The following is a 25,194-nucleotide window of genomic DNA, read 5'->3' as shown; positions in this document are numbered from 1 at the left end:
AATACTGATATAACGAGTCTCTAATATTCAGAAATGCCAGACAGGACGTGTAGTTTAATGGGCTGCTACCAGAAGAAATCAGAACAGCTGGAAAGGAAAAGAGAAACATTTCCACACAGAGAAAGAAATGGAGTCAGTGGATAATGACAGATTCAACACTCTGAGGAGAACTTAGTCACTACAGCCACTTATACTGTTTGGAGAGAGGAGAGCATGCAAGAAAGGGAGGAAAAGAGAAAGAGCTAGAGAAAAGAGAGAGAGAGAGAGAGAGATAGGGATTGAGAAAGCAAGAGAGAGTGAGAGAAATAGATGGAGAAAACTAGAGCGTGAGCCACATGGAGCGAGAGAGAATGACTGAGTGGGAGAGAGAGAAAGAGAAAGAAAGAGAGAGAGAGAGAGAGAGAGAGAGAGAGAGAGAGAGAGAGAGAGAGAGAGAGAGAGAAAAGGAGAAGCACCTCCAAATAAGAATGGGTTTTTACTATGCTCTGTTATTCAGAAAGAAGAAGTGAGAGAGTGAGAGAGAGAGAGTGAGAGAGAGAGAGAGAGAGAGAGAGAGAGAGAGAACTCTCTCTAGCCATATAAATATTTAATGTGTGTAGAGTGGTGGGGATTAGCTGCTGCTATGTAGTGTAGTTTGCACTGACCTGGTGAGTGCTGAGAGGTTGCCAGTGAGGTCATAGAGTTGGAGAGATTGAGGTTGGCGGTGATGCTGAGCTGGCTCTGGGTGGGAGGGGGGTAGGGGGAGGTGGGCGTCCGCAGGGCCTCCTCGCTGCCCTCTTCATCAATACCTGGCAGATAGGTGTCAATCAGAGCGTCCAGAAACTTCACGATCAGCTCGGCGTAGTCTGGAATCTGGGTTTGCTGTGGGCAGCAGAGAGCAGAGAGCTGCGCTTTAGTACAAGCACACAAGCACAAGCTCTCAAGACAAACTGCTGACAAATACATCTGCAAAAATGGCAAATAAATAAATAAACAAGTGAGTAAGCAAGTGAAATTAGGGCTCACTACCTTTGAAAAAGGACCAGCAAATCTCCAGAGTCCATTAAAGCCGAAACCTGTGGGCGAGAGAGAAAGTGGAAAGGGGGACGGTGAGGAAGTAGAATGTCTCAATATGCAAGAAAGCAAGTGAGAGAGGACTCACTCACGCAATGTCTGCCTTGCTCACCCAAAGTCTCACTCCTTAAACAAGCTTCCTAATAAATGACCCTCTCACTCCTTCACTGTCTCACTCATTCATGTATTAGTGTATTAACTCTAATCTAAAGCTTCTAAATAATCTAAGTAAGACTTCTTATTCAGGAGCTACTACGAATTATTCAGACTATAGTACATGACTTCTATGAAACAAACACAGTGGGGTCCAAAGGTCTGAGAGTACAATGAAAAATCTGAGTTATTTTTCTTTTAAACCTGGAAATAAACAACATTTTTTAAAACAAAGAAAAGTTGTAATTCAAATTTTTGCACTATTTCTTGGTCACTGTTCAAATTTAGGCAAAATCTGTAAAACTGACCATGTTGAGGCCTTGCTTTCACTGAAACACGTTCACTTTTCACTTGAATTGTTATGCTGGTAATATAACTTGTTATTAAACCTTTGGTTTTAAATTAGACAAGAATGTAAAACAGAAACATTTTCATTTTTGGCCTCATTGTTTTTAAGTCATGTAGTTACTGGAGTGAGCAACACACACACGTAATTAGAAACTGTGAAAACGCTGCTGCTTTCCTTCACCGCGCTGCTCGGCACAGGTTAAAACAGTTTAAGCAGCATCAGATAAAGGGCCATCTCAGTCGTGTGAAACCATTTCATGGTTTCTATTGGTGACATTATACAAGAGGTTTGCAATTACTTTTCGCACCGAGTATCAAAAGAGGATGCAATATTCAAGAACTTCTCCATTACACGCTTCAAACCATTTGAAATCACGGCATCCCGTTCAATACGCAGAATACAGCAAGACAGCAGGGGCAGAAAAGAAAGTTCCTGCTAGCATGCTAATGCTATCTGTGGCCTCAGTTTTAGAAAATGATGAAAAGTCCAAAGTTTATCTAAAATAACTGAATTATTTGCCTCGGATGACCTCTGTTGGCGATGACATACATTCATAATGTGTAAGTGTTTATATTTTTGTCAGTTTCATTCTATTGAAATGTCTGACTTTTCCTCATTAATGTTTTTTCATATTTCATTTTCAAAAGCAAAACGGAAAAAAAAGATTTCAGCCAAGTATTTCCATTTGCTTAAAAAGAACCCATGAATTCCCTTTCAGCTGGGTAAATTCAAACTGGCACAGAATTTCATTGACTGGTTAAGTTAAACCGAGCAGTCGATCATAATGAGGCAGAGGTCAAGTAAAGTTTATACTTCTTGCACTTACTATGACAGGCGGAGCCGGTACAACTGTATTCTATCTATTTCCGCATAACAAAATCAGCAGGAGAATAAATTTAAAACACAGAACTTAAAGTTTCAAGTTAACTACAAGTTAAAGTTAAGAACACAATTTTTTTCCTTCTACTTTAACATTTTGGGAATACACGGTTTTGGGCTAACATCCCAGTGACTGTACGTGAGGGATATATCTGGATTTATACAGTAAATAGTGAAAAAAAAACAAACAAACAAAAAAAACAACAACAAAAAACAAGAAACAAAAAAACAAAAAAAGAACAAAACAACTTAAAAGTACCTTCAAAACAAACTCCGACATGGCCTTCAGCAAAGCAGCTAGGCGCAAAAACATCCTAAATGTGATGAACAGCTGTATTTACTCTGTAGGTAGGAGGGCTGGTACTGCGGCGGTGACTCCTCATGATAGACCACACTCTGAACAATGCCGTGTACAGGGTTCAGCAGGTCTGGATCCTGACACATCGACAGCAGCGTGTTGATCTTGGAGTCCAGCAGATTGTGGCTGGAGAAAAGAAGAGATACATATATATATATATACTATATATATATATATATACATATATATGTATATATATATATATATATATATATATATATATATATATATATATAAAACGTACCAAATAAAACTGAATAATGGCAAAACCTAAGCTTTCATGACGCACTAAATAATTTCCTGAAGAGTCATAACTAAGCCAAGCAGCTGTGAGGTCAGACATTTACATCTCTGTGTGTTTTTTTTGTGTTTATATTTCAGTGCATGTGTTGAGGGGAGGAAGTGGTGCTTTGACTTACACGACAGGAAAGACCTTTGGAAAGACAACGCTGGCCTCAGCTAAGAATTCATAGAGGATTCTCTGGTCAAATTCATCAGTCGTGTTTTTGACCTGCGTGGCCTGCAACACAAAGGAATAAAAGGCTTTCAGAGATCTGCATCTAAACATGCCCGGTCTTTATGCCCAGGTAACTCAACTGAAAAGCAAGCGGAACCACTTTAAAGCATTCTGACAAGAGGAACAGAGACCGTAATAAGAAAAACAACAGGAAACATATACATTAGAGGGACAAATACACCAAGGAATAACGAAAGAGGAACTGAGAGAAGGATGAACGAGTAAGAGTGACAGAAAAAGAAACCGACAGAGACAGCTGGAGAAAGTGAGAGAGAACAATAACAGAAACGGCCCTCACCAATACGGTCAGAAGAAGAGCCTGGATCTTTGGGTCAGTGAGGACTTCTTCGTCCAGCAGCACGTTGGACTCAGAGACGGAAACCTTCCTCAGGTGGTGGTGCTGTGAGATTCTTTGGGTCTCTGCAAAACAAGCATTAGGAGAAATTCTATTCAGGACAGCCAACGAGATCTTCAGTGGTCCTGCTGCCTTGCAGCCCGTGGCCTCTAATCTCGGTAACAAGTCCAAGAGGACAGACCGCACCAGACGAGCGGGGTATCTGTAGAGCCACTTCTAAGGCGGTCCTTCTCGCCTTCAGACAAACATGTAGCTCCAAAAACTCTTCAAACCTCTGCTTCACTCTCATAGCTTGCCTATGACTGAGCTCAACTCTGCCTGTGTGTACTCTCTGATGCTTTCCATGATCAAAAAACTGAAAACTAGCCAAACTGCCTCAACATAATACATATAAACAACTAACTGAAAAAAGCTCAAACAAAATCTAAAATTTCTCTAATTTGTTACACTCTTATCATCTATAAACGTCAGGGCGAGAGCAGATTCTATCATAGCAACAAACACCGCACAAGCAGCTGGGCTTCAGCCTGACTATTAATACATCGTTGCTGGGTATAGTGCGAACAGCAGTGACGCACATATTATGGTTAATAATGAAATGTAAATATTATTGATTTTCTTGGTTGATTCTGAAAATGAGTATTTGAGAACTAGTATACAACGTATTCAAAGCCTGTAAAGCCGGGACTGTTTCAACCAACCCTAAAAGCAATCAATCAATCAATAGAACAGAATACAAGTATCTGCTGGACTTGACTGGACAACCATCAAAGAACACTATGAGCAGATAATCACTTATATACACTCACTGAGTACTTCCTTAGGTACACCTACTTTGTATCTACAATCTGTCCATTTTACCAGCTCCACGTACCGTATAGGTGCATTGTGGAGTACTACAATTACAGACTGTAGTCCATCTGTGCCTTTGCATAATTTGTTATCCCACCTTCATCAACGGTAGGAACCCCCACATGACCACCACAGAGCAGGTATTATTTGGGTGGTGGATCATTCTTAGCACTGCAGTGACACTGACGTGGTGGTGGCATGTTAGTGTGTGCTGTCAGATCAGACACAGCAGCGCTGCTGGAGTTTTTAAACACCTCAGTGTCACTGCTGGACTCAGAATAGACCACCAACCGAAAATATCTAGACCGCAGCATCCTGTGGGCAGCGTCCTGTGACCACTGATGAGGGACTAGAGGATGACCAACACAAACTGTGCAGCAACAGATAAGCTACTGTCTCTGACTTCACATTAACAAGATGGACCAACAAGGTAGGAGTGTCTAATAGAGTGGACAGTGAGTGGACACAGTGATTTAAAACTCCAGCAGCACTGCTGTGTCTGATCCACTCGTACCAGCACAACACACACTAACACACCACCACCATGTCAGCGTTACTGCAGTGCTGAGAATGATCCACCACCCAAATAGTACCTGCTCTGTGAGGGTCCTATTTGGGTCCTGACCACTGAAGAACAGGGTAAAGGTGGGATAACAAATTATGCAACCAAACAGATGGACAGTCTGTAATTGTAGAGCTTAAAAGTGCAACTATCTGGTAAGTGGAGCTGATAAAATGGACAATGAGTGTAGAAACAAGGTAGGTGTACCTAATAAAGTGCTCAGTGAGTGTATATCAAATAAAGTATTTGACGTTCAGATTTGACGGATATTTGTAATCCTCTACAAATAAATGCTATGTTCCTCTGTAATGCTAATTAAGGTAGATTTTGTTCCAATTTCTACATTTAATAAATGTTCATGTATAGACACTGGCAGATATATAAAAATCCTTTCCCAGTTCCCATATCAAAGAATGATTAAAATTAAAGACAATTACTAGGGCAACTCAAACATCATCAACGAAGACTCAAATGCAGTCAAATGTCTTACCGATTTCATAATCGTTCTCAGCCACTCTCCTCATTTTGGGAGGTGTAGTGATGCCAGACTCCATCTCTGGTCTCTTTGGTGCTTTAGTGTCTGATATCAAGTGGTCAAAGCTCTTCCTCGTGCCTGAAAGACACACATTGGAAAACAATATTTTTAGTACTCCAAGAATGCCACACATGAACAAACTGGTGAGTCATTGTGTTTGCAGTAGATTGAATCATTGCTGCACGTTGTGGTGAGCTGTTCCAGCTGTACCAGTTGAGAAATCTAAATTTACTTGAAGAAGCATTTGGCACAAAACTCACATTTTTAACTCTGCCTTGGTGCATAACTTTACTAAGTTAATATACTCAGAGCTTTCAAAGGACATTCTGCTCTTGAAATCTCAAAATGCTGGACAGAGATGATACCACAGTGAATGTTAGTGCCAGATCCAAGGCTGGTTATGATTATGAAGTATCAGTCTTACCGAGGAGCTTTTTGGTGTTAGCCTGCGATGGCTGGCCCATGTCCAGACTCATAGACTTTCGCGTCCGGGGGCTGATCTGCCCCACGGTGGGGTAGTGGGCAACCAGATATCGCTCTGAAACTTTAGGAGATGCCCACGGCTGGTTCTCTCGCAAAGTTCTGCAATGAGAAGCACATGTTCTGAGTGATGGAGGAAAAAGATGACCATTTATTCTGATGGTCCATTTTACATGTTTTCACCTAGGGCTCATATTTCTACATTATGATGTTTTTGTGGATTCATGTACCAAAACCAGTCATATTTCATTTTACAAAACCATTTTCCAACCTCGCTTTATCCCTCAGAACTGAATAGGATATTTTTGTTACTGTACCTTCAAAGCTAGTGTATATAAATTAGCTATGTTCTGGTTGGCTGGCCTGTGTTGTGCCTTATTCAAAAAAAATAAATAAATAAAAACAAGCTGGGCTGAAATGCTGTTAATAATTTTGGCAATCAATGGGCGGAGCTAAACTGCAGTAGGGTGACCAGGTGGATATAAGTTAATGAGTTGTGTTTCATGACATCACAAAAACAAATTCAACACTGCAAAAAATGGTACCTTGTCAAGTGAAATGATCTTAAATCTAGTCGATATTTATAATAGTTCCCATTTTGAGATGGTCGTGCACTTATTATAAGATTATTTACCTTATTTCTAGGTATTATTTACTTATTTTAGGTCATTTTACTAAGTAAAATTATCTCACTATATTGGCAGGTAGGTTTGCTTGTTTTAAGACGTGCTTGAAACCAGCTAAATTATCTGCCAATAATTTTCTTTAAAAAAAATCAATCAATTAAACAAGTAAACAATGTCTAGAAATAAGGAAAATCATCCTAAATTAAGCTTACAAAAATATCTAGAGAAGAAATTAGATTTATTGACTATAGTTAGATGATTTTACTTGACAAGATACCATTTTTTGCAGTGAAAAAGGCCTTTTTTGCAGCTTAGTTTTTTATATCTGGACTCCACAGACCAGTGAAAGGTACATTCTGAAACTTTAACAATGGAAATTTGGTTTGCCATGATATGCACCATTTAACGTTCAACTGGATACCTATTAAATGAACTTTTCTCTAACCATAAACTCAACACTCACTCTAACCATAACCTTAACCTCAACCCAAAACCTCACCCTGATCTTATTGTGTAGAAAGTGATCTGAGTCTGTGAAAAGTTTGTCAACAGTTTTAAAGTATCTATAAATAAGTAACAGTGGCTCATTAAAATAAAGTGTGAGTACAAAGAGCACCGAGTTTGATATTAATATGGCTAAAACTATATTTAATACTGATTCAATCGAAAGCTTTTGCAAGGCCGCACCTGCAGCTGGGGTCGTTGTTGTGCACAGAGTACGTGTCCATGGGAACATTCTCCATGCTGACATCAGAGAGGAGGAGGGACTTCCTATGTTTGAGGCTGCAGCGGCTGCGAACTTCCTCTGACACAGTGAGCAAGGCTGTGATGACCCCAGACAACAAACAAACAAAATGAACACAAGGGCCAGAAAGTGAGAGACACAGCCTAGCTGCATGTTTCCAACCTTACAACTGTTTAACAGGCCTGCAGATTGGCCTCTACTCACCAGCTAAATAGGCTACGCTCTGCGTGTTCACCTCAAATTTGTCACAGTTGAGGTGCTTGCCCACCAGGCCGAGAAGCGTGTGCAAGATGCGTACCGTCCTTGCAACGGTGGTTGGGGAGGGGTGTCTGTAGCCTGAGCACAGCATAGACAAACTTGGTTACAGTGACAGCACAGAGTATCAAGAAAAAAGTCAGAGACCACCTTTTATATATTTAATTTAGATTCAAAACAGCCACAGTATAAGTTACTTATTTTTCAGCGGCAGGTAAAAAATAGAAACTTACAGAGAGGCCTAAAAAATAAATATAAGGTCAGGATTTTCATTATTTAGTGTGTCCACTCTATGCCTTTAGAAGAGCTTTTAGTTTTTCACAGATATCTGCAGGGATATTCTTCCACAGCTACAAAGTTCAGTCTTAGAAGTTGGTTGCACTTTCTGCTTTTCATGTTTACACACCCTAAACACATTCAGTGATGTTGAGGTCTGGACTCTTCTTAGTAGCTTATGGGTGGCAAGAGTAGCTTATTTGTTTTAACAGTTACACATCCTTTCAGACTCAGTGTTGTCTTCTCACAGTGGAAGGGTGGCTGTGGATGTTTTCAGATCTGAATCAAGAGTGGAGCTCGATTTTCTCCTCTCTCTCAAAGATGAAAGCTTTGAGTGCTGTTTATCTGACGGGGACAGTTTTGCTGTCCATCAGGTCTTGCAGGTGGTTGTTAGGAGTCTCATCTTCTCTATATCTTTTAATAATTTTCAATCACTGTTTTTCCACTTCTTTCCCTTTAACTTTCCTATATCTAATGATTTTGACTTGAAAGTACAATAAATGAAGGGTGGTCTCTAACTTTCGCATTGCTCTGTATGTTCTCAGATTTATCAAGTATCTTCAGTTAAACGAACATTGCTAGCTATATTACTCTTGTAGCTCCAGTGCAATACCAGTGACTGACTACATTTGAGCTGAGCAGAAAAACTTTTTACATTTTATTTTTCCGCCAAAGTATTCCTTTCAAGTGAACAAAGTCTCAGAAATCAGTTATAAGAGTACAACATTTCTAAAGAGTTATCCATTTCACCTTTAAGCAGATGCCCCACAAGAGCGAAGTTGAAGTTGGAGTTGAAGTTGAGACCTACAAAGTGGTCCATCTGCTTGCAGTGCCACTCCAAAGGCTTACGAATCTCCATAAACACCTCCTCAGGACTCTGCAGCAAGAAGAGGGGAAAAAGACCTTTACACTGTCCACCATGACAAATAAAACAAATAACACAACAAAGCAGCCCAAGATTACGGATGCCAGGTTGTGTGGGAACACACTGTCTGTGCTTTAATAAAACAAACCATGTATGAATGTGTCAAGTACCTTGTCATTGAAGACATGCATGCTATCCAGCGTGTGTAGGTTCTGCTCTAGCAGGGCTGTGCCTGCAGAGTACAGGTTCACCTCATCCAACTGCAGCACAGCTATAGCCACCCAGAACAGAGCTTTGTGCATCGGTGAGTCCTGTCGAAGTTAACAGATGATTCAGGTCTCAGAACTAGAGTACAAACTCTGCTACAAACCATCTACAATTTCTGCTTTTCATCATTCATAAACATTAACAATCATGAATATTAACACTATCCGAAATATGGAACAGCAACTTTTTCAGAATGAAAAGTTTTGAAAATGCTGAGTTCTTCAGTTTATATGATTTCAATTAAAGAGTTTGATAAAACACATCATATTAAAAAATATGAGCATATAAGCTAAAGACAGCAAAGAAAGTAGGTCTAAACTGCATCACAAAATGAAATAAATACATATATTTTAGACAACGAAAAGAAATGTAAGGCTTTTTCTCTGAGCTGGCACAATGACGGACCTCATAAGGCAGTAGCCGAGCTGAGTTGGGGTTTCTTACCTTGGCCAGCAGGGGTTGTAGTTTGGTGAGAGCAATGACTGTAGCCTCGATCAGCACCTGGCTGTTGTAATTCTCCGGCCCCTTTAAACAGCTCTCCAGGCCCTGTCCACAAGGCAGAAGGTTCATTAACCACAGATAAACAACACAGTGGTCAGTCAAGCATGGAGAGTTTGAATTACCCAAACAGGGCAGACGCACTGCAGTCATTACTACGGTAATGACCAGCTACTACTGTTCTCTAGTCAGCGGTAATTGGCCTGGGGGGAGCCCTTTTTAAACACATTACAAAGGTTCATTAGATCTTAAACAGGACTATATGAGGACATATGTTAAAGTACAAGATATTAAAGCTATTTATGCCAGTTATACAACAGTTAGTTAGAACCTTGCAAAGTGAGGCATGGTACAACAGCCAATACCATCTGGATGGATTTTTTTTTTTGCACTGGACAGATACGTATACATGCATCCAGATATTTCTGAGAACAGTTTTTCTCTTTGTGTTTTGGCCTCCTGTCCACACAAAAATAGTGTCTTCGGTCTCAGAAAACATTTTTGAGAATGCAATATTTTTGCGTTTTTATGTGGACGGGCAAAAATATAACTTTTTGAAAGCGCTTGCACCATTAACTTGCACATGCCTGTTCCTGTTTTCATTTACTGAGCTTACAGAACTCTGTCTGAAACAATTCTGAGGACTATGTTGTTTCTGTCTGCTCACCAATTAGGGGTCGAGAACATGTTTATAACTGGATTTAGCTTCACTGCTCTGCTCAGCTCTTTTACAGAGGGTGTGAACTTAACTGCATACACTTAAAAACACCTCAGTGATTCTAAAGCTGTGTGACTTGTGGATCATTAAGTAAAGCCAGAGTGGGAAAAAAAAATCCTATCTCCACAATTAAAATGGCATGATAAGCTAGAAAAATAACCTTTCTGCCTCAGCAAAGTGGTAGGGTTTCTTTCACTTTTTAAGCTTTTATTTTTTGGCAGGAATCACACTTTGAATCTGTGCGAACTGCTAAATTATGGAAGTCTGATGGACTGCAAGTCAAAGCTTCATTTTGCTTCAGCTTCATGGCACGCAATTATCTTCTTGAGGCATTTGACATCAGATTCATGAGATATTATCAACTCTACTGGGCCGACATGCTCGTGTGCATTTTTTTTTCTTCTTTTTGCATTCTTGTGTTGACTGAGAGGTTTTATAAAACGTGGGCAAAGATTATTTTTGAAAACAGAAGAAAAAAATATATGTTTAATTATCGCTCCACATTATTCATTCGTGACTGCGGAATGCAAATTCTTGTGCAATGTAAACAAATCTTTTGTCATAATAAATAATAAAATAATAAATAATAATAAAGAAATTGTGGAATAATCACAATAATACACAAGAGTAAGTGCTAAACCATGAAACACAGGCATTGGTGTGCTGATATTGTGTATTATATATTACATTTCCCATATTTCTCATTGGCATTTACGCTGACAAGATGCATTCAGAGAAATTCCTTGTATTTGGTAGAATAAAAAAAAAGATTGTGATTGTGTTTGGGGTGAAAAGGTAGGTACAAACCCGGTCAATGCTGAGCAGGGGAATTGCTTTGCTGAGGATGCGGATAATCTGCTTGATCTGACCATGGGTCACTCGCTTGCTGATGCAGCCAAACACCACTAAAGCCCTGGGCTGGAGCGATGGATTGTACTGGAATGCAAACCTATGGACAAAAAAAATAGACAAATATGCACCAAAAATGACTTGGATACTATTACATAACCCTCTCCATCACTTCTCTGAGAAGTATAGCATGTGTGAACAATTCTGGCTACTTCACTATTTTGAGTGGTCGGCCTTGCAGTCAGATAATTGAAGCTCTCTTAATGTGGGGTTACGCAGCTGGTGCATCCTACTTACTTCTGGGCTAGTTCTGTCCACTGGTCGAGCCATTTACACCCTGGAATGTCCCTCATGCAGGCCTGGGAGAGGAGACATAAAACCGTTTAAACCCTCTCACACTATGGTTTTATGGTTTTTCCACATAGTGGAAACAATACTATCAATTCAAACACAAGACTATAAAGAATATATATGCTGAGCTTTTGTGTGAAAAACCCCTGTGTGTTCTTCAAAGCTGTAAAAATAACCTCGCAGCGTCTGTATGAGGAACTGCTGAAGGTTCTGTTTAGACTAAAAATACGACCACCATTTCCTTTCGCACCCTGAACACACAGAACGTCTCACCAGCATGTAATTTATCACATTAGACTTCAAGATACAGAAGCAGTTATTCTGATCTTATCATCTATTTTCATAAGCATTTTCACACAGGACACAGTGACGATATTCTCAATCTACATTTCTGGTTTTGATCATGAACATTAACAAGCATGGATATTAATGAGGACACCACCCAAAATACATAATAAAACTAGGGAATTATAGAACTGCAGAACTGTATAGCTCTCTTATTGTTCTTATTTCTTAGCAGTTCAGTTCTTTATGAAAGGTGTATTTGTGTTATTCTCATCATAAAAGGTTTGGATGCATTTTCCCTGTTTATTATTTTGTCATCATTATTATTTCATCCAGGACTTTTTAATGTGTTCAAATTTACCAGGTCAGCCTATATTGCTGAGGTATAGAATGTGTTGTTATCATGAAACCATTACCCACTAATTATTGGTGCTCTATTGGCATGAATTTTACTAATACTGATAGGTCTGTCTGGCTGATATTATGGATGCACTGATGCATCGTGTGGGCCCTTACAGAGGGAACACATGGAGGCAAAAACTTTATCTTTTGGACGACAAACCTGATAACTGAATTACTGAACCACAGAGGCCATGAAGACAGTTTCACAAGACATTTAAGGAAATTAGGTTTGTTATTCATACTTCCATGATCTCCAGCAGGGCTTCAGTGACCGTCTCCAGGGAGGAGAGGGCGAAGGTCTCTCGTTCGTACGAGCCTGGGGAGAAGGAGCGGTCCCTGTAGCTGGAGCGGAAGGCTATGACGGCCGCAGATTTGACTTTACTGATGCCGAACAGCAGGTAGAACTTGGGCAGAGAGAATTCAGTCAGACTCAGCCTCAACACCTGCTTGGTCTCCTCTGAAAAGAAGAAAAAGGACTTTAAAACACTGGCAGGCGGCTCTACTGCCCTCTCACTTCACTGTCTCATAAACAGGCACCCTCTGTTATTGTAGCAGAAGCTAAAAAAGGAAAGAAAACTACGATGATACGCTATGAACTGTAAATCTATTTATCTAAGCCAATACAGTAGTTTCCTTTAGTGGTGATATTAACGTATCAAAGGTATAAAGTTATTCTTGATGTAACTTTAATGTTATTTCAACCTAAATCACAAACAAAATATAAAGTTATTATGAATCATCCACATTCAGTTTACATTCTGTATCAACAAATTTCTCGAATTCAAATCATGTCATGACATATCTTATCTACTACTTACAACACAAATGTGGTAACCACAAGTTTGGAATTTGTACCGTCATTAGAATTTGTCGGTTTCAATGAGCGAGAACAAAACAATGTAAAATTACAGTATGCAAATTAAAAGTTATCGGTGACGTCTGCGGCTTGTAAGGCTTAACATGGAGCCACCCATTCAAACACTACCACAAAGCGTATTTCCCCCATTTGAACCAGCACATTCATGCTTTTTGTCCTCTCTTAACGAGAAGCACGGACTTGCCCATTTTCCATTAGTTTTTCTGAGGTCACATTAAAGCTTTCAGCTTATTTGCTGCTGTGCTCTAGTTGTGTTTCAAGTTTCCCCAAAGATACTTGCTAAACCTGGAAGTAAGAGCATTTGTTTTGCTCTACAAAAAGTATGCGAGTTAGGCATTATCATTTAACCATTTTCTGATTCAAATGTTTGCATTTTTAAAGGAACAAAATTCAAATATCTCAACAAGAAAATATTTTACATTATGAATACAATATAAACCATGAAAGGCAAACCATAACAGCCATTTGTTGTTTGCAGCTATGACTATAACTAAGACTATGGTTTTGCATTAGTATCGGACAACTATGACTATGTAATATATCTTTAGATGTGTGATTTAACATACTCTACTAACCTACAGAAAGACTCACACTGTACAAACTATCACTTTGTTTAAAATGTTTCCATGTACAGCACTAAGTGTAAGTTAGAGACTTAACATTTACTTAACTTCCAGTCAAAACGGCAATTATGAAAGTCGTTTACGAAATTAAGAAATTTGTTTAAAAAAGTAGAAAATATATCTGACTAAAAATTACACAGAACTCTCAACAACTGAATATATCAGAATTTTCAGTTTTTAATGTGTCTGCTCTTTGCTTTTATTACAGCTCTCTCTTTTTAGGAGACTTGCTTTTAGAGACTTACTATTTCAGAGAAATCTGCAGGGATATTTCTCCACACCTCCAAAGTTCAGTCTTAGAAGTTCATGTTGAGGTCTGGACAGTTTGATTTGCCATTTTTTTTCCCTCTATTTGCGTTTCTCAGTAAGAGCTTCTTCACAGCTACACATCCTTTCAGACTCACAGCGCTGAGTTGTCTTTTCACAGTGGAAGGATGGACTGTGGATGTTTTCAGATCTGAGTCAAGATGTGGCTGCAGTTTTTTACTCCAAACAAGCTGAAGCACACCTGATCCTACTTGTTTAATCAGTTGGTCTTAGCCTTCAAACATTTCATCAGGTGACCTCCTGCTTTGTTGGAGTGAAAACCTGCAGCCACACTGGCCCTCTGCGGATAAGACTGGACACTCCTGATTTGAATGCTGTTTATCTGATGGGCCAGTTTTGGTAGCCTACCAGGTCTGGCAGGTGGTTGTTAGGAGCCCCATTTTCTTTACTTCTTTTAATCATCGTTTTCACCCTTTTAAGATGACCTTAAATCTAATCCCTTCAGAAATATCTCCTGAAAAACAAAAAACTTGTAGTTGTGATTTGTTTTAAGTTTTTAACCTTAAATGAAGGATGCTCTCTGAATTTTGCTCACTATTCTATAGCTCTGCTTGGATGCCACCATTTTCCTTAACTTGAGACACAGTATCCGCTGTTTATGCTCTAATATTCTTAGGGCTTCTATTTTGCACAGTGAGACAAAAACTTCATTCTGTTCATTCCAAACTACATGTAAGTGAGAAAGTAAGATGACTCAAAAAATCTATGTTCAAATAACTAGAATGCACGTGTGTGTGCTGCTCTCACCGCTGAAGTTGAGCTGCGAGCACGTGCAGAGCGAGTGGATGATGTTGATGACCAGGCCGTGGGTGGAGGCGCGGAGGGACAACGGCCCAGTGGCCACCAGCAGGGTGACCACGTGGAAGAGGTAGGGCAGGTGGGCCGCTACGTCCAGCGAGTTGTTGAAGGAGAGCATGAGCATGTAGCGGGCCAGGATGGCGATGTCGTCCCACATGAGATGCTGCTCCAGCGTGGGCGTGGGAGAAAGGCACGTCTTGTCGATGATCTTGCACATGCGGATAATGACCTGCAGGGCACGGCAACAACTGAAAATTAGGGGTGCCCCATTCACACGTGGTCAGAGTCCTTTGATACTGAGATGCTAATCCCATCAGTTTTAGTCTTGTCCAATTCCACCAGGTAGCTAGGTCTCCCTGTATCACATGACGCTACCAAGATGAGGGTCGGAACTTGTTTCCTCCACTTCAATGCATCTTTTCTGACTCCCATATTTGGTTGGCATCACATTAAGTGATGAGGAGAGGAGGGACCATCCGACCCACCCAGAGTGAGCAAGGCCAATTATGCTTTCTTGGACTCGAAATAGTATCCAATTTAGGTAAAATATATGTTAGGTTGCCATTTACTTTAAAATTCCACAGTAAAGTCACTTCATGTTACTATGCGTACGGGACACGATAACTGACCAATTTTTGTTTTATAATATATATTTTGTTTTTAAATGGCCATTTTATGTTGTATTGAATGTGCTACTTTCCAGTGGTGTGGACTCAAGTTATATGACTCGGACTGGAGTCCGACTCGAGGCACGAATTTGATGACTTTAGACTCGACTCGAGAAAATCAAGAAAGACTTGGGACTCAACTTTGACTTCAACCCCAGGACTCAAGACTCGAACTGGAATGAATGCAAAGAGGCATCTGACTGCAGACGGGACTCTACACAGTCAGTTATTTTTCATGTGAACAGATTCATTTCCTGCCATAAATTGAATAAACATCGCCGTCAAATGTCTGCTACTGTGTTAATGCTCAGTTTATTTTATTTCGGAAAAGAAGCGAAGCATTAGAGTTCAAGTTCACCTCCGTAAGCTGGAAACAAGCGAAGGATCAACAGCATCAATGCTCCCTCAGCTCTTAAACTCCAGTCTTACTGCAGAAACTCACCTGACCTTTTCCCTCTCTCTGTCTGACCACATTTAACAGCTTCTGCAGGTAAAACAAGCGCAACATTCACCACGAGGCTGAAGCTGACTTTTTATTCGCAAGCTTCAAATTGGAATTTGCCGTTCCGCCATAAATGGTGCAGCAGTTATGTTCCGGTTCCTGACTGCTGCATTTAAGGTGGAACAGAAAATTCAAATAAGAAGCTGGCGAAAAAAGTCAACTTTAGCTTCGTACATTCATTTTATCTGTAAACTTTGTTCAGCTCAGGTTGGTCGTTTCTGGTTTCTGTTGTCATCTAAATTCAATTCAAACTAGCTGCTGTTTTTAATTGGCTGAGCTAGTTTTTATTTTAATCCAGTTCGCTCAATGTTCCCTAACATCGCTGCTAACATGCCGTCATCAAAAGGCTAAAGTACTGTTACCATTATTCAGTGTTATGGCCTTAAATTAGCTGAAGAATGCAGACTGACTTGTGACTTGAATTGAGACTCGACTATCTTGACTCTGGACTTGAGACTTACTTATAACTTGCAACATACAAACTGCTTGTTCACTTGTGAAAATGTGTCACACGTTAAAGGTTAATTCCTCTTATGTCACTTTCACAACACTGGCCACCGACCTAACAGGCATAACATTATGACCACCTCCTTGTTTCTACGCTCATTGTCCATTTTATCAGCTCCACTTACTATATAGGTGCACTTTGTAGTTCTACAGTTACAGACTGTAGTCCATCTGTTTCTCTGATACTTTGTTAGCCCCCTTTTACCCTGTTCTTCAGTGGTCAGGACCCCCATGGACCCTCACAGAGCAGGTACTATTTGGGTGGTGGATCATTCTCAGCACTGCAGTAACACTGACGTGGTGGTGATGTGTTAGTGTGTGTTGTGCTGGTGCAAGTGGATCAGACACAGCAGTGCTTCTATAGAGCCCAATGAAACAGCCTTAAAGGCTGCTCTAGAATTTAATTACACTTAACAGCATTGATGCCGGTGAACGGTAAGAGTGGATCAGGAAGCCTTAAACAAACAAACAAGCACACAAGAACAAAAAGAAAAACAACCCACAGGCCTGTATTACCCTATTAAGATTCATCATAAGCAGTGCTTTCTTTGTACTGGTGACAGTTACTGGGAGATTATACAAAGCCTGCCTTTGTCAGATGCAAGCAGCAGAGGGAGGAGCGAGTGTGCATGGAACAATTAAACATCTCAAACTGGTACAAAAATTACTATTAATATGTCTGTCATACCACCACCACCACAGACTGGTTATTACAGTAGCTGTGTACTAGCGTGACTGTGTCTCATGAGCTGATGAAGCATGAGCAGGACAGGAAGAGGAAATTAAGCCATTGCAGAAGGCTGCACCAAGTCCGGCTCTGCTCAGACAAAGCATCCTTTTCTGGCCTTCCGGCTCAAGCTTCTCTCCTGCTGGCACCACATCACATTGCCCTCACCTCACTTCTAACAAACCCCATACTCACACCAGAGAGAGAGAGAGAGAGCGTGAACAAACTAAAGACAAACACATATAAAGCAGAGGAAATACGAAGAATAAAAATAACCTGAAAGCCATCCTGGAATGACTCAGACGCCTGACCTAAATAAATTAATGGTCGGATGAGCTCACGCACGACAGCGGAAACGTAAATAAAGAAAAGGGCATCTGAAAGAAGGCAGATCAGCGCAGATTCTTTGTGTAACATGCTTAGTAAACCTGATCAGCATACAGTAGTATGCAGACACGTGAATGCCCCCACATCAAATTACATGTTCAGTTCTTTTTCTAAAAGTAAAAATAAATAAATTCAACTTAAATATGGCATTTCACAAATTTTAGTAAGCAGTTTCTTCGTACCTGCTTAGTTTAACAAAGTGAAATAGATAAATAAATAAATGTACCAAAACTTTTTTTTGGGTTATTATTATTGACCAAATAAACAGTAACTGTGCGTTTAAATGCGTGTTCACTGCAGAGGATATTTACATATTTTGTTAAAAGCAAACAAATTAACCTTTTAATTTGACTGGAGTGCCCAAACTTTTGCATACAAAGGCTGAATTGTTTGACCACTACTAATAGTTAAAAAACTTATTTTGTCAACACTTTTGCTTTTGGTCATATAACCATGGACACACAGGTGTCAGCCCCTACACAGAACACCCGTATAAACAAAAACAGGTTCCCCGCTTGCGAGTCCTACAATCTACGGTCCATACAAGGAACTTTCATATCTGGGTGTGTTAATACACAACTCAGCTGCTGTGTGGACTCAAGAGGGTGTGTATTTTACACTTCAACTGTGGCTCAGCCAATGAGATTTCAGAACTGTTACTACCTGTTTTACCATTTATATTTTGATGGGGGGCGTCCTTGACTTTGGGCTTGCCAGTTATGAATTAGTCACTGACTTATGATGGTCAGTTATTGGTCAAAGAATTTGCCAAAATTTCCATCTCTATTTATTACCCACTTGTTTTACATCACCTTATGCACTGTTATTTAGAGTGACTGGCTTGTATGTTCTAGTAACCTTGTGCTGGCCCAGAAATAAACTCACACCTGCCGCAGCTCATTGAATGAGTGTATATACGCACTTAGCCCATTGTGGGGACCAAATGAACCCAGGAGGATGAAAAGATCTTTTTGATGTTATGGGGACATTTATATTCAGATTTTATATTAAAAAAGCTTAAGAGTGGGTTAAGCTCAGAGTAAACTGGGAAACACTGCAACAAGCAAAGAACACAAATGTCTCTGTGTCTGTCTGGCCGTCCTGTCCGTCTGTCTGTCTCTCACCTTGCTAGACACCAGTTTGACGTTGCCAGAGGCGAGCGCCACAGCAGTGTCGGCCATCACCTCAGCCTTGATGGACCCAAGTCCTCCTGTAGCACTCGTCTTAATGAAACTGTCCAAGACGACGTCCAGCAGATCTGTGATCTATAATGGGAAGAGGAACACAAACAGCTTTTAACACATTTCCGTTTCATTGTGTTTAAGTGTAAACTCTGTTACTATGGAAGAAACCCTACTACATAACTCTGACATATCCAGATGTTATGTGCTGTTTTGTGTCATGAAAAATGATGTTCAGTAATATAACAGTGCCATGTTGCCGTTACCAATTACCAGTTAGACAGATGCCATAATGTTTCATGTGTACTGAAGTTATCTGTCAAGATATCCATCATTAATAAGAATGTCTTGACAATTAATGGTAATGGTAACAAGATATTATTATATTATTGGAGATTATCTGTCATGATAGCATAAAATAATTGCCATGACATGATTTAGGGTTTCAGTATTACCAAAATAATTTATCACAGACATAAACAAACAGTGATAAGTTATGACGCTATACCCACATGTCAAAAATGTGGCCTGCTTAAGTATTCAAATGAACAGGTGTCAAAACACCCTCAATGTCAAGTCACTACTGCTGGAATTTTTTACTCTTTAAATACCCCTCCGTCAGACAACTCTTCCTGTTTTATTAACAGTAATGATTTGCATCGTCTCATGAAAGTCCCTAAGCCCTGGGTACCCACCTAAATCATTATACTGTGAGACATTTGAGCTTTCTCTTAATGCAGATAAAACACTTGATGCCTTTCAACTGGTCCGTGGGGGTGCTCCAGACATTGTTATATAACAAATGGCATGCTAGCTAGTCTCTAAATCTAGCCACATTAGCATATTTGGGTTATACTGTCAATTGAAAGTTTTGGCTGATGTAATAAAATAATTCTTGGCTCAAAAGTATCACTGTGTAATAGCAAAAAAAAAAAAGGTGTTTTACAGCAAAATGTCTACTGGAACATTATGCAATCAATGCAAAACATATTTCGACAGAACAATGATGCCTCTTACTTGGCCGAGGCTGCCCCAAATCTTGGCCTGGATTGAGGGGTACATTTGTTTCTCGTTGATGGTCATGGTGATGAGCTTGTCGAGGATGGCGGTGACCCGCTGGCGCTTAGCGTCATCGTTGTGCTTGCAGAAGCGAACCAGATTGAGCAGCCAAGGAGTCATGTACTCCAGACACAGGTGCTTCAGCTCAATACCTGCGGACACAACATGGAGGCTGAAATCAGTACAGACTGACAGCATATCATCATTCACTATATGGCTAACAGTAGGAGAACACCTGACCATCACACATATATGAGCTTGTTGGACATCCCATTCCAAAACAATGGGCATTAATATGAAGTTGGCCCCCTGTTTGCAGCTATAACATTTTGGAGTGTGTCTGTGGGAGCAACTGTGAGGTCAGGCACTGACGTTGGACGAGAAGGCCTGGATTGCAATGACGCTCTTGCTTTATGCACAGCGGCACAGTCGTGCTGGAACAGGAAAGGGGCTTTCGACAAGCTGTTCCAACAAAGTTGGAAGCATTTTATTGTCTAAAATGGCTTTAAATGCTGCAGCATTAACACTACCCTTCACTGGAACTACTGGAACCATCAAACTTCACAGTTGGCACTATGCTTTTGTGTAGAGAGTGTTCTCCTGGATTCTGCCAAACCCAGATTCATCCATCAGACTGCCAGAGAATAAAGCATAATTCATCAGTCTAGAAAACACGTTTCCACTGCTCCAGTGGCTGCGTGCTTTACACCACTCCAGCCAACGTTTAGCATTGCGCATAGTGATCTTAGGCTTGTGTACAGCTGTTTGGTCATGGAAACCCATTTCATAAAGCTACTGATGCACAATTCAGGAATCTCACATGCTACGCACTCTTTGTGAGTTTGCGTATTGTACCACTGTATGGCTGAGCTGCTGTTGCTCTTAGATGCTTCATTTCATAATAACAGCAGTTACAGTTGACTGGTGCTGATCCAGCAGGGCAGACCTTTCACTGATATGTGGTAAAGGTGGCATCCTACAACAGTACCATGTTTCAAGTCAATGGGCTCTTCAGTATGACCTACTTTAAACACGTTAGCAACAGTTATGGATGAAACACCTGAACTCGACAATTAGTTAATAATTAATTTTGCATATGACTGTAGAACTCATATTGAATGGAGAAAGTCATTAATTAATGATCCAACAGCTGCCTAAGGAGTAAACAGAGGGTATTACGATGATGCATGATAAAGGAATAAAGAGAGGCACTGACTGGACTTGCTGAAGCCAGAGATGCACTCCTCTAGGAACTCCAGTGTGAGGTGGGGCTCGTTGGCTGCCAGCGTCTTGCTGATGGAGACGATGAAGAGGGTATTATTGGCTGGGATGCACAGGCCCGATGTCTCCAGGAGCTGGCCCTCAATCTTCAGGTTAAAGGTGCAGGTTAAGGCACACAGGAGATTATAAGCTGCAGACCTGCTCAGAGGAAAACGGGAAAATCAGTATCATGGAGCAAATCAACTTTATATGGCAACAATACAAAAAATACAAATAGGATCTTGGCAAGTTGAAGCATCTTCTTAACTGTAAGATATATTGAAATATACCTTACAGTTTTCATTATGAAGGTGTTGTAGGAATAATATAAGAATGTTTAATTTATTTCCAGACACTTTTGCTTATTTTAAATAATTTTATCAGCTCAAATTACCTTAATGCACTTGCAGATAATCTAAAAATAATATGTAAAATAAGTAAGATTAAAGTACTTTATGTTTTATATACATGTTCAGAAATAGGTGGAAAAATCCTATAATTTTCTACAACAGTCTTATAATGAAACATCTTAGATATACTGCCAAAATGTAAGATGCTTTAACTTGCCCTCAAACTCCCTATTTCACAGTGGATAAAGTGTATATATTTATTCAGTGATTATTGTCAGTTACCTCAGGCTGGGGTCAGAGCTGCCCAGGTTGAGGAGCGCGATGTTAAGCAGGGTGCCAGGCACATCTTTGGGCCTGATCTTGGTGTGCTGGGGGATGGAGTCGGGCTGAGAGAGCTCCCAGCGCGTGCGAATGTGAATGATGGAGTGCACAATGGCTTCGCACTCCTGGTGCATGAAGGTGAGGGGCGTGCCCTGGTTGGCGATGGTCAATGTGAACTGGTTCTCGTCCACCAGGCAGATCTCTTCGATTTCAGAGGCATAGTAGATGTCGTTGAGGAAGACCGACTGACCCAGCACTCGCGTGCGCTCCGCCGAGGTCACCTGGACGGCATTGGAGCCCACCTGAAGTGGTGTGAAGAGGAGGGAACAGCGGAAAGTGAATGCTATACTTCGTTATATATACTTGATTTGTTTCGCAATTTTCATTCACAAGTTTACCACTTAAAACCAAAAATACTTTTACAAGTTAATAATATTTAAAACTACTATGTGTAGGTTATTACTGTATATAAAACTGGTATGTAAACGATTAACCAATTAAGTGTTAAAACAAACAATTGATGAATTATATTGGTACAAAAATGTTATTTTAATTTCATTTAATTTCCCTTCACCCATCAGTATGACGTTCCACAATCCATGCAAGGAATGCTTTTTAACATCTTGGTGCATTAATACAGGATTCAGTTGTGTGCACCCTTAAAGTGTATTTTACAACAGATTTAAATGTGGCTCAGCCAATCAGATTTCAGAACCAGAGCTCTCTCTTTTATAATTGATCTCTTGATGGGTCATATCTTTGATTTTAGGCTTGCCGGTTAACGATTAATTGTTGACCAATGACGAGCATCTAGTGGCAACAGAAGTGGGCAAAATAAAATAAAAAAATAATAACACGACAAGTGATCCTAAACTTTTGAATGGTTGTGCACCTTTCTACTCCAATTAGCTTTTTTGTCACACTTTAGAGGCAATATACATATTAATTACATTGTTCATTACAATGAACTGACACCTCTGGACACGTCCACACACCTTGATGGACACTTTAGTGTCTTTGTGGGCCAGTTTGAGGGCATTGTGGAACACTTTGAGGTCCTCCTCCAAGCTGAGTGTGGCAGCGGGCAGTTTCTGCTGGTCCGGCTCTATGTATTCAGCCAGTCTGGCAGGAGAATCGATGAAAAGCAGCTTCTTACTGCCCTTGAGGCCGGTCAGCAGCCTCTCGTGGTACTTGGTGTACTCCCTCACCCATGTGTTGCAGTTGTAGATGTAGATGGCTGCTACGTTCTCGTAGGCAAAGCCCGGGAAGACAACAAACCATTTAGAAAGGAAGTCCGTCTTGAAACGGTTGCTGGGGCCTGCGTGGGTCAGATCCACTACTATCTCGTATGGTTTGGCATAGTAGGGCTTGAGGGTGAGAAGAACATGGTAGATAAGCAAGTCCCCATTTATCTGCCCTGTCTTGAACCTGAGGGGAAGAAAGGAGGACAATGGTTCAAACTGAAGCAAAGAAGAAGGCATAAGACGTCAGCTAACACAGCTTCAGAATGTGTTCAAAATGCAGTTTACCACTGCAGGTGTGGAAAGGGAGAAGTGAAGAAAGAGGAACATCTATGAGAGGGGTAAAACTTTGGTGCACAAAAGAAGAAATTCTGTAACCACCAACACCTAATACTGAAACTGACTGAGGCCTATTAATTATAATTTAATTAGATTACTGGTTTCTGACTTTTAGTAGAAATTTCTTCGAGTATTTCCCTTCTTATATATACACAACTTTTTTGTCGAGTAAAAACACTTTCCAATAAAATAAATAAATAGTAATCTTTTGCATGACCGTGTCTTGAAAGTAATGCCTGATGACATAGTCAGAAGACCAAAGAAAGGGTGCAATACAAGCCAAACTGCAGTTGCGTGCTGATTTAAATATATTTCCAATAAAACAACCACAGCAGAAGTGAAAAAGAGACAGGAAATGTGTCACTTGTGTGTGAATGTGTGCTGCCTGAGCCATATCTCCTCCACTCCATCGGTAGCTACATCATACCTCACACATATATTGGCTTCGTGTGTCAAATCTACAAGATCTTTGGAAAAATCAATCTTGCAAGAAACAAGAAAACTTCAATTTGGCTCAAAGCATCCAGGGGTGAGTAGCAGCTCTTTTGCTGTTTGGAAATTCCACTGATTTTTCAAAATCTATGCATAACTAAATTAAGATGTAAGCAGTGTCAATCAGTTTGTTGTGAAATTTGCTATTGTAGAGTGAGATTTTATTCACAGAGGTGGTGACAACAACCAGGTGTCTGAAGAGTTTAATGCCTCTAGAAGTAAAATAACAAAATGTTATTACATGAAATAGTTAGGAATAGCTGGGAGTATCTTTGTAAATCCATTAATAGTGGAGGAGTGCCTGCAGGGCGTTGTAAGGAAAAACAATCCCCCCCAAAAAAACTTTTTGATTTACCACAATTTTACTATCAACACTGCATAGAAAACTCAACAGTGTTCCCATGTCGGCTGGTAGTACAGAGTAAAATGTATACATTTGTGTTGTAGACATTATGACCACTGGCTCCTACCACCACCACTGCAAAGAAAGAGTCATTTTTATACTATGAACCATTTCACATCCAAACTTTGTTTACACAAAAAAATATAGTATTTAAAGTTTAGTATGGTATTTGATTATAGTCTTTAAAGTGTGTTATATTAAACATCTCAAGTGAAACTTTAGCCATTCATTTCTATTAATATTTTTTGTACAACATTGTCGCTGTTCAAAAAAAGAAAAAAAAAAAACGTATTTCGAAATACTACATTTACACGTCATTTTGGAGCATTTCTCTTTCATACAATGTAAAAGACAGCTGCTGTTATGTGGAAAACGTAAAAATAAAAAAATAAAAATATGACATGGAAAAATACATTGGTTGGCACTCCAACATTAGCAACGTTCACTGACCAACATCTCAGAGTAAAAATCTCAGAGTAAAAATACTGATCTAACGTCAGGTCTCTCCAGTCTATACAGTCCTATAGAGCACACTGTAACTGGCACAAACTGATCCCAGATCAGTACTCATACTCTGAACTTTGACAAATTTGGGCCACTGATCCCATGAAGTAAAATGGAAAATGGTTTAACACTGGAGGAATGACAGAGAAACACAAAACCTTTTATAAACACCAAATAAAAATTTATATTTTGTATATTTCACCAGATTTTTTCCCTACTTATCATATGTAATAAAGTAAAAATATGGCCAATACATTATACATAATTTGACATGCAAAAAACCTAAATAATCTAACCTGTGGGTCAATTATGGAATAAAAGGAATAAAAACTGGTTAGACCATCTATTCCTAGTTTTTCCACTAGAAAACCACTTTTTCTCAGAAAGCCTTTGAAACC

General features: G+C 39.9%; 2 protein-coding genes across 6 annotated transcripts in view; one reads left to right on the top strand and one right to left on the bottom strand.

The window, feature by feature from the left end:
- The window catches only part of nf1b (neurofibromin 1b), a 112,878-nt gene that overhangs the window by 8,910 nt on the left and 78,774 nt on the right, over positions 1-25,194 (bottom strand). For 3 of the 5 annotated variants that reach the window (XM_036595261.1, XM_036595262.1, XM_036595263.1), the window contains 21 exons: positions 22,813-23,245; positions 21,779-22,119; positions 21,103-21,305; positions 19,845-20,038; positions 18,771-18,911; positions 14,805-15,084; positions 12,473-12,687; positions 11,490-11,551; positions 11,151-11,292; positions 9,572-9,673; positions 9,031-9,171; positions 8,746-8,872; positions 7,669-7,800; positions 7,407-7,542; positions 6,038-6,195; positions 5,569-5,691; positions 3,608-3,729; positions 3,212-3,312; positions 2,776-2,918; positions 1,009-1,055; positions 645-861 (listed from right to left, as the gene is read on the bottom strand). In XM_036595261.1, coding sequence (XP_036451154.1) covers positions 645-861; positions 1,009-1,055; positions 2,776-2,918; positions 3,212-3,312; positions 3,608-3,729; positions 5,569-5,691; positions 6,038-6,195; positions 7,407-7,542; positions 7,669-7,800; positions 8,746-8,872; positions 9,031-9,171; positions 9,572-9,673; positions 11,151-11,292; positions 11,490-11,551; positions 12,473-12,687; positions 14,805-15,084; positions 18,771-18,911; positions 19,845-20,038; positions 21,103-21,305; positions 21,779-22,119; positions 22,813-23,245 — 3,560 coding nt within the window. Of the gene's footprint in view, positions 1-641; positions 862-1,008; positions 1,056-2,775; positions 2,919-3,211; positions 3,313-3,607; positions 3,730-5,568; positions 5,692-6,037; positions 6,196-7,406; positions 7,543-7,668; positions 7,801-8,745; positions 8,873-9,030; positions 9,172-9,571; positions 9,674-11,150; positions 11,293-11,489; positions 11,552-12,472; positions 12,688-14,804; positions 15,085-18,770; positions 18,912-19,844; positions 20,039-21,102; positions 21,306-21,778; positions 22,120-22,812; positions 23,246-25,194 lie in introns of those variants that run through there. The other 2 variants (XM_036595266.1, XM_036595265.1) reach the window with 2 other exon arrangements.
- Positions 23,676-25,194, top strand: part of LOC118824837 — a 2,769-nt gene continuing 1,250 nt past the window's right edge. The window contains exon 1 of the mRNA XM_036595268.1: positions 23,676-23,926. The gene's annotated coding sequence lies outside the window, so the exon portion shown is untranslated. The remainder of the gene's footprint in view (positions 23,927-25,194) is intronic.

The sequence above is a fragment of the Colossoma macropomum genome, unplaced genomic scaffold, assembly GCF_904425465.1.
Source record: "Colossoma macropomum unplaced genomic scaffold, Colossoma_macropomum, whole genome shotgun sequence".
Taxonomy (NCBI): Eukaryota; Metazoa; Chordata; class Actinopteri; order Characiformes; family Serrasalmidae; genus Colossoma; species Colossoma macropomum.
This window is presented reverse-complemented; position numbering and strand designations above follow the sequence as displayed.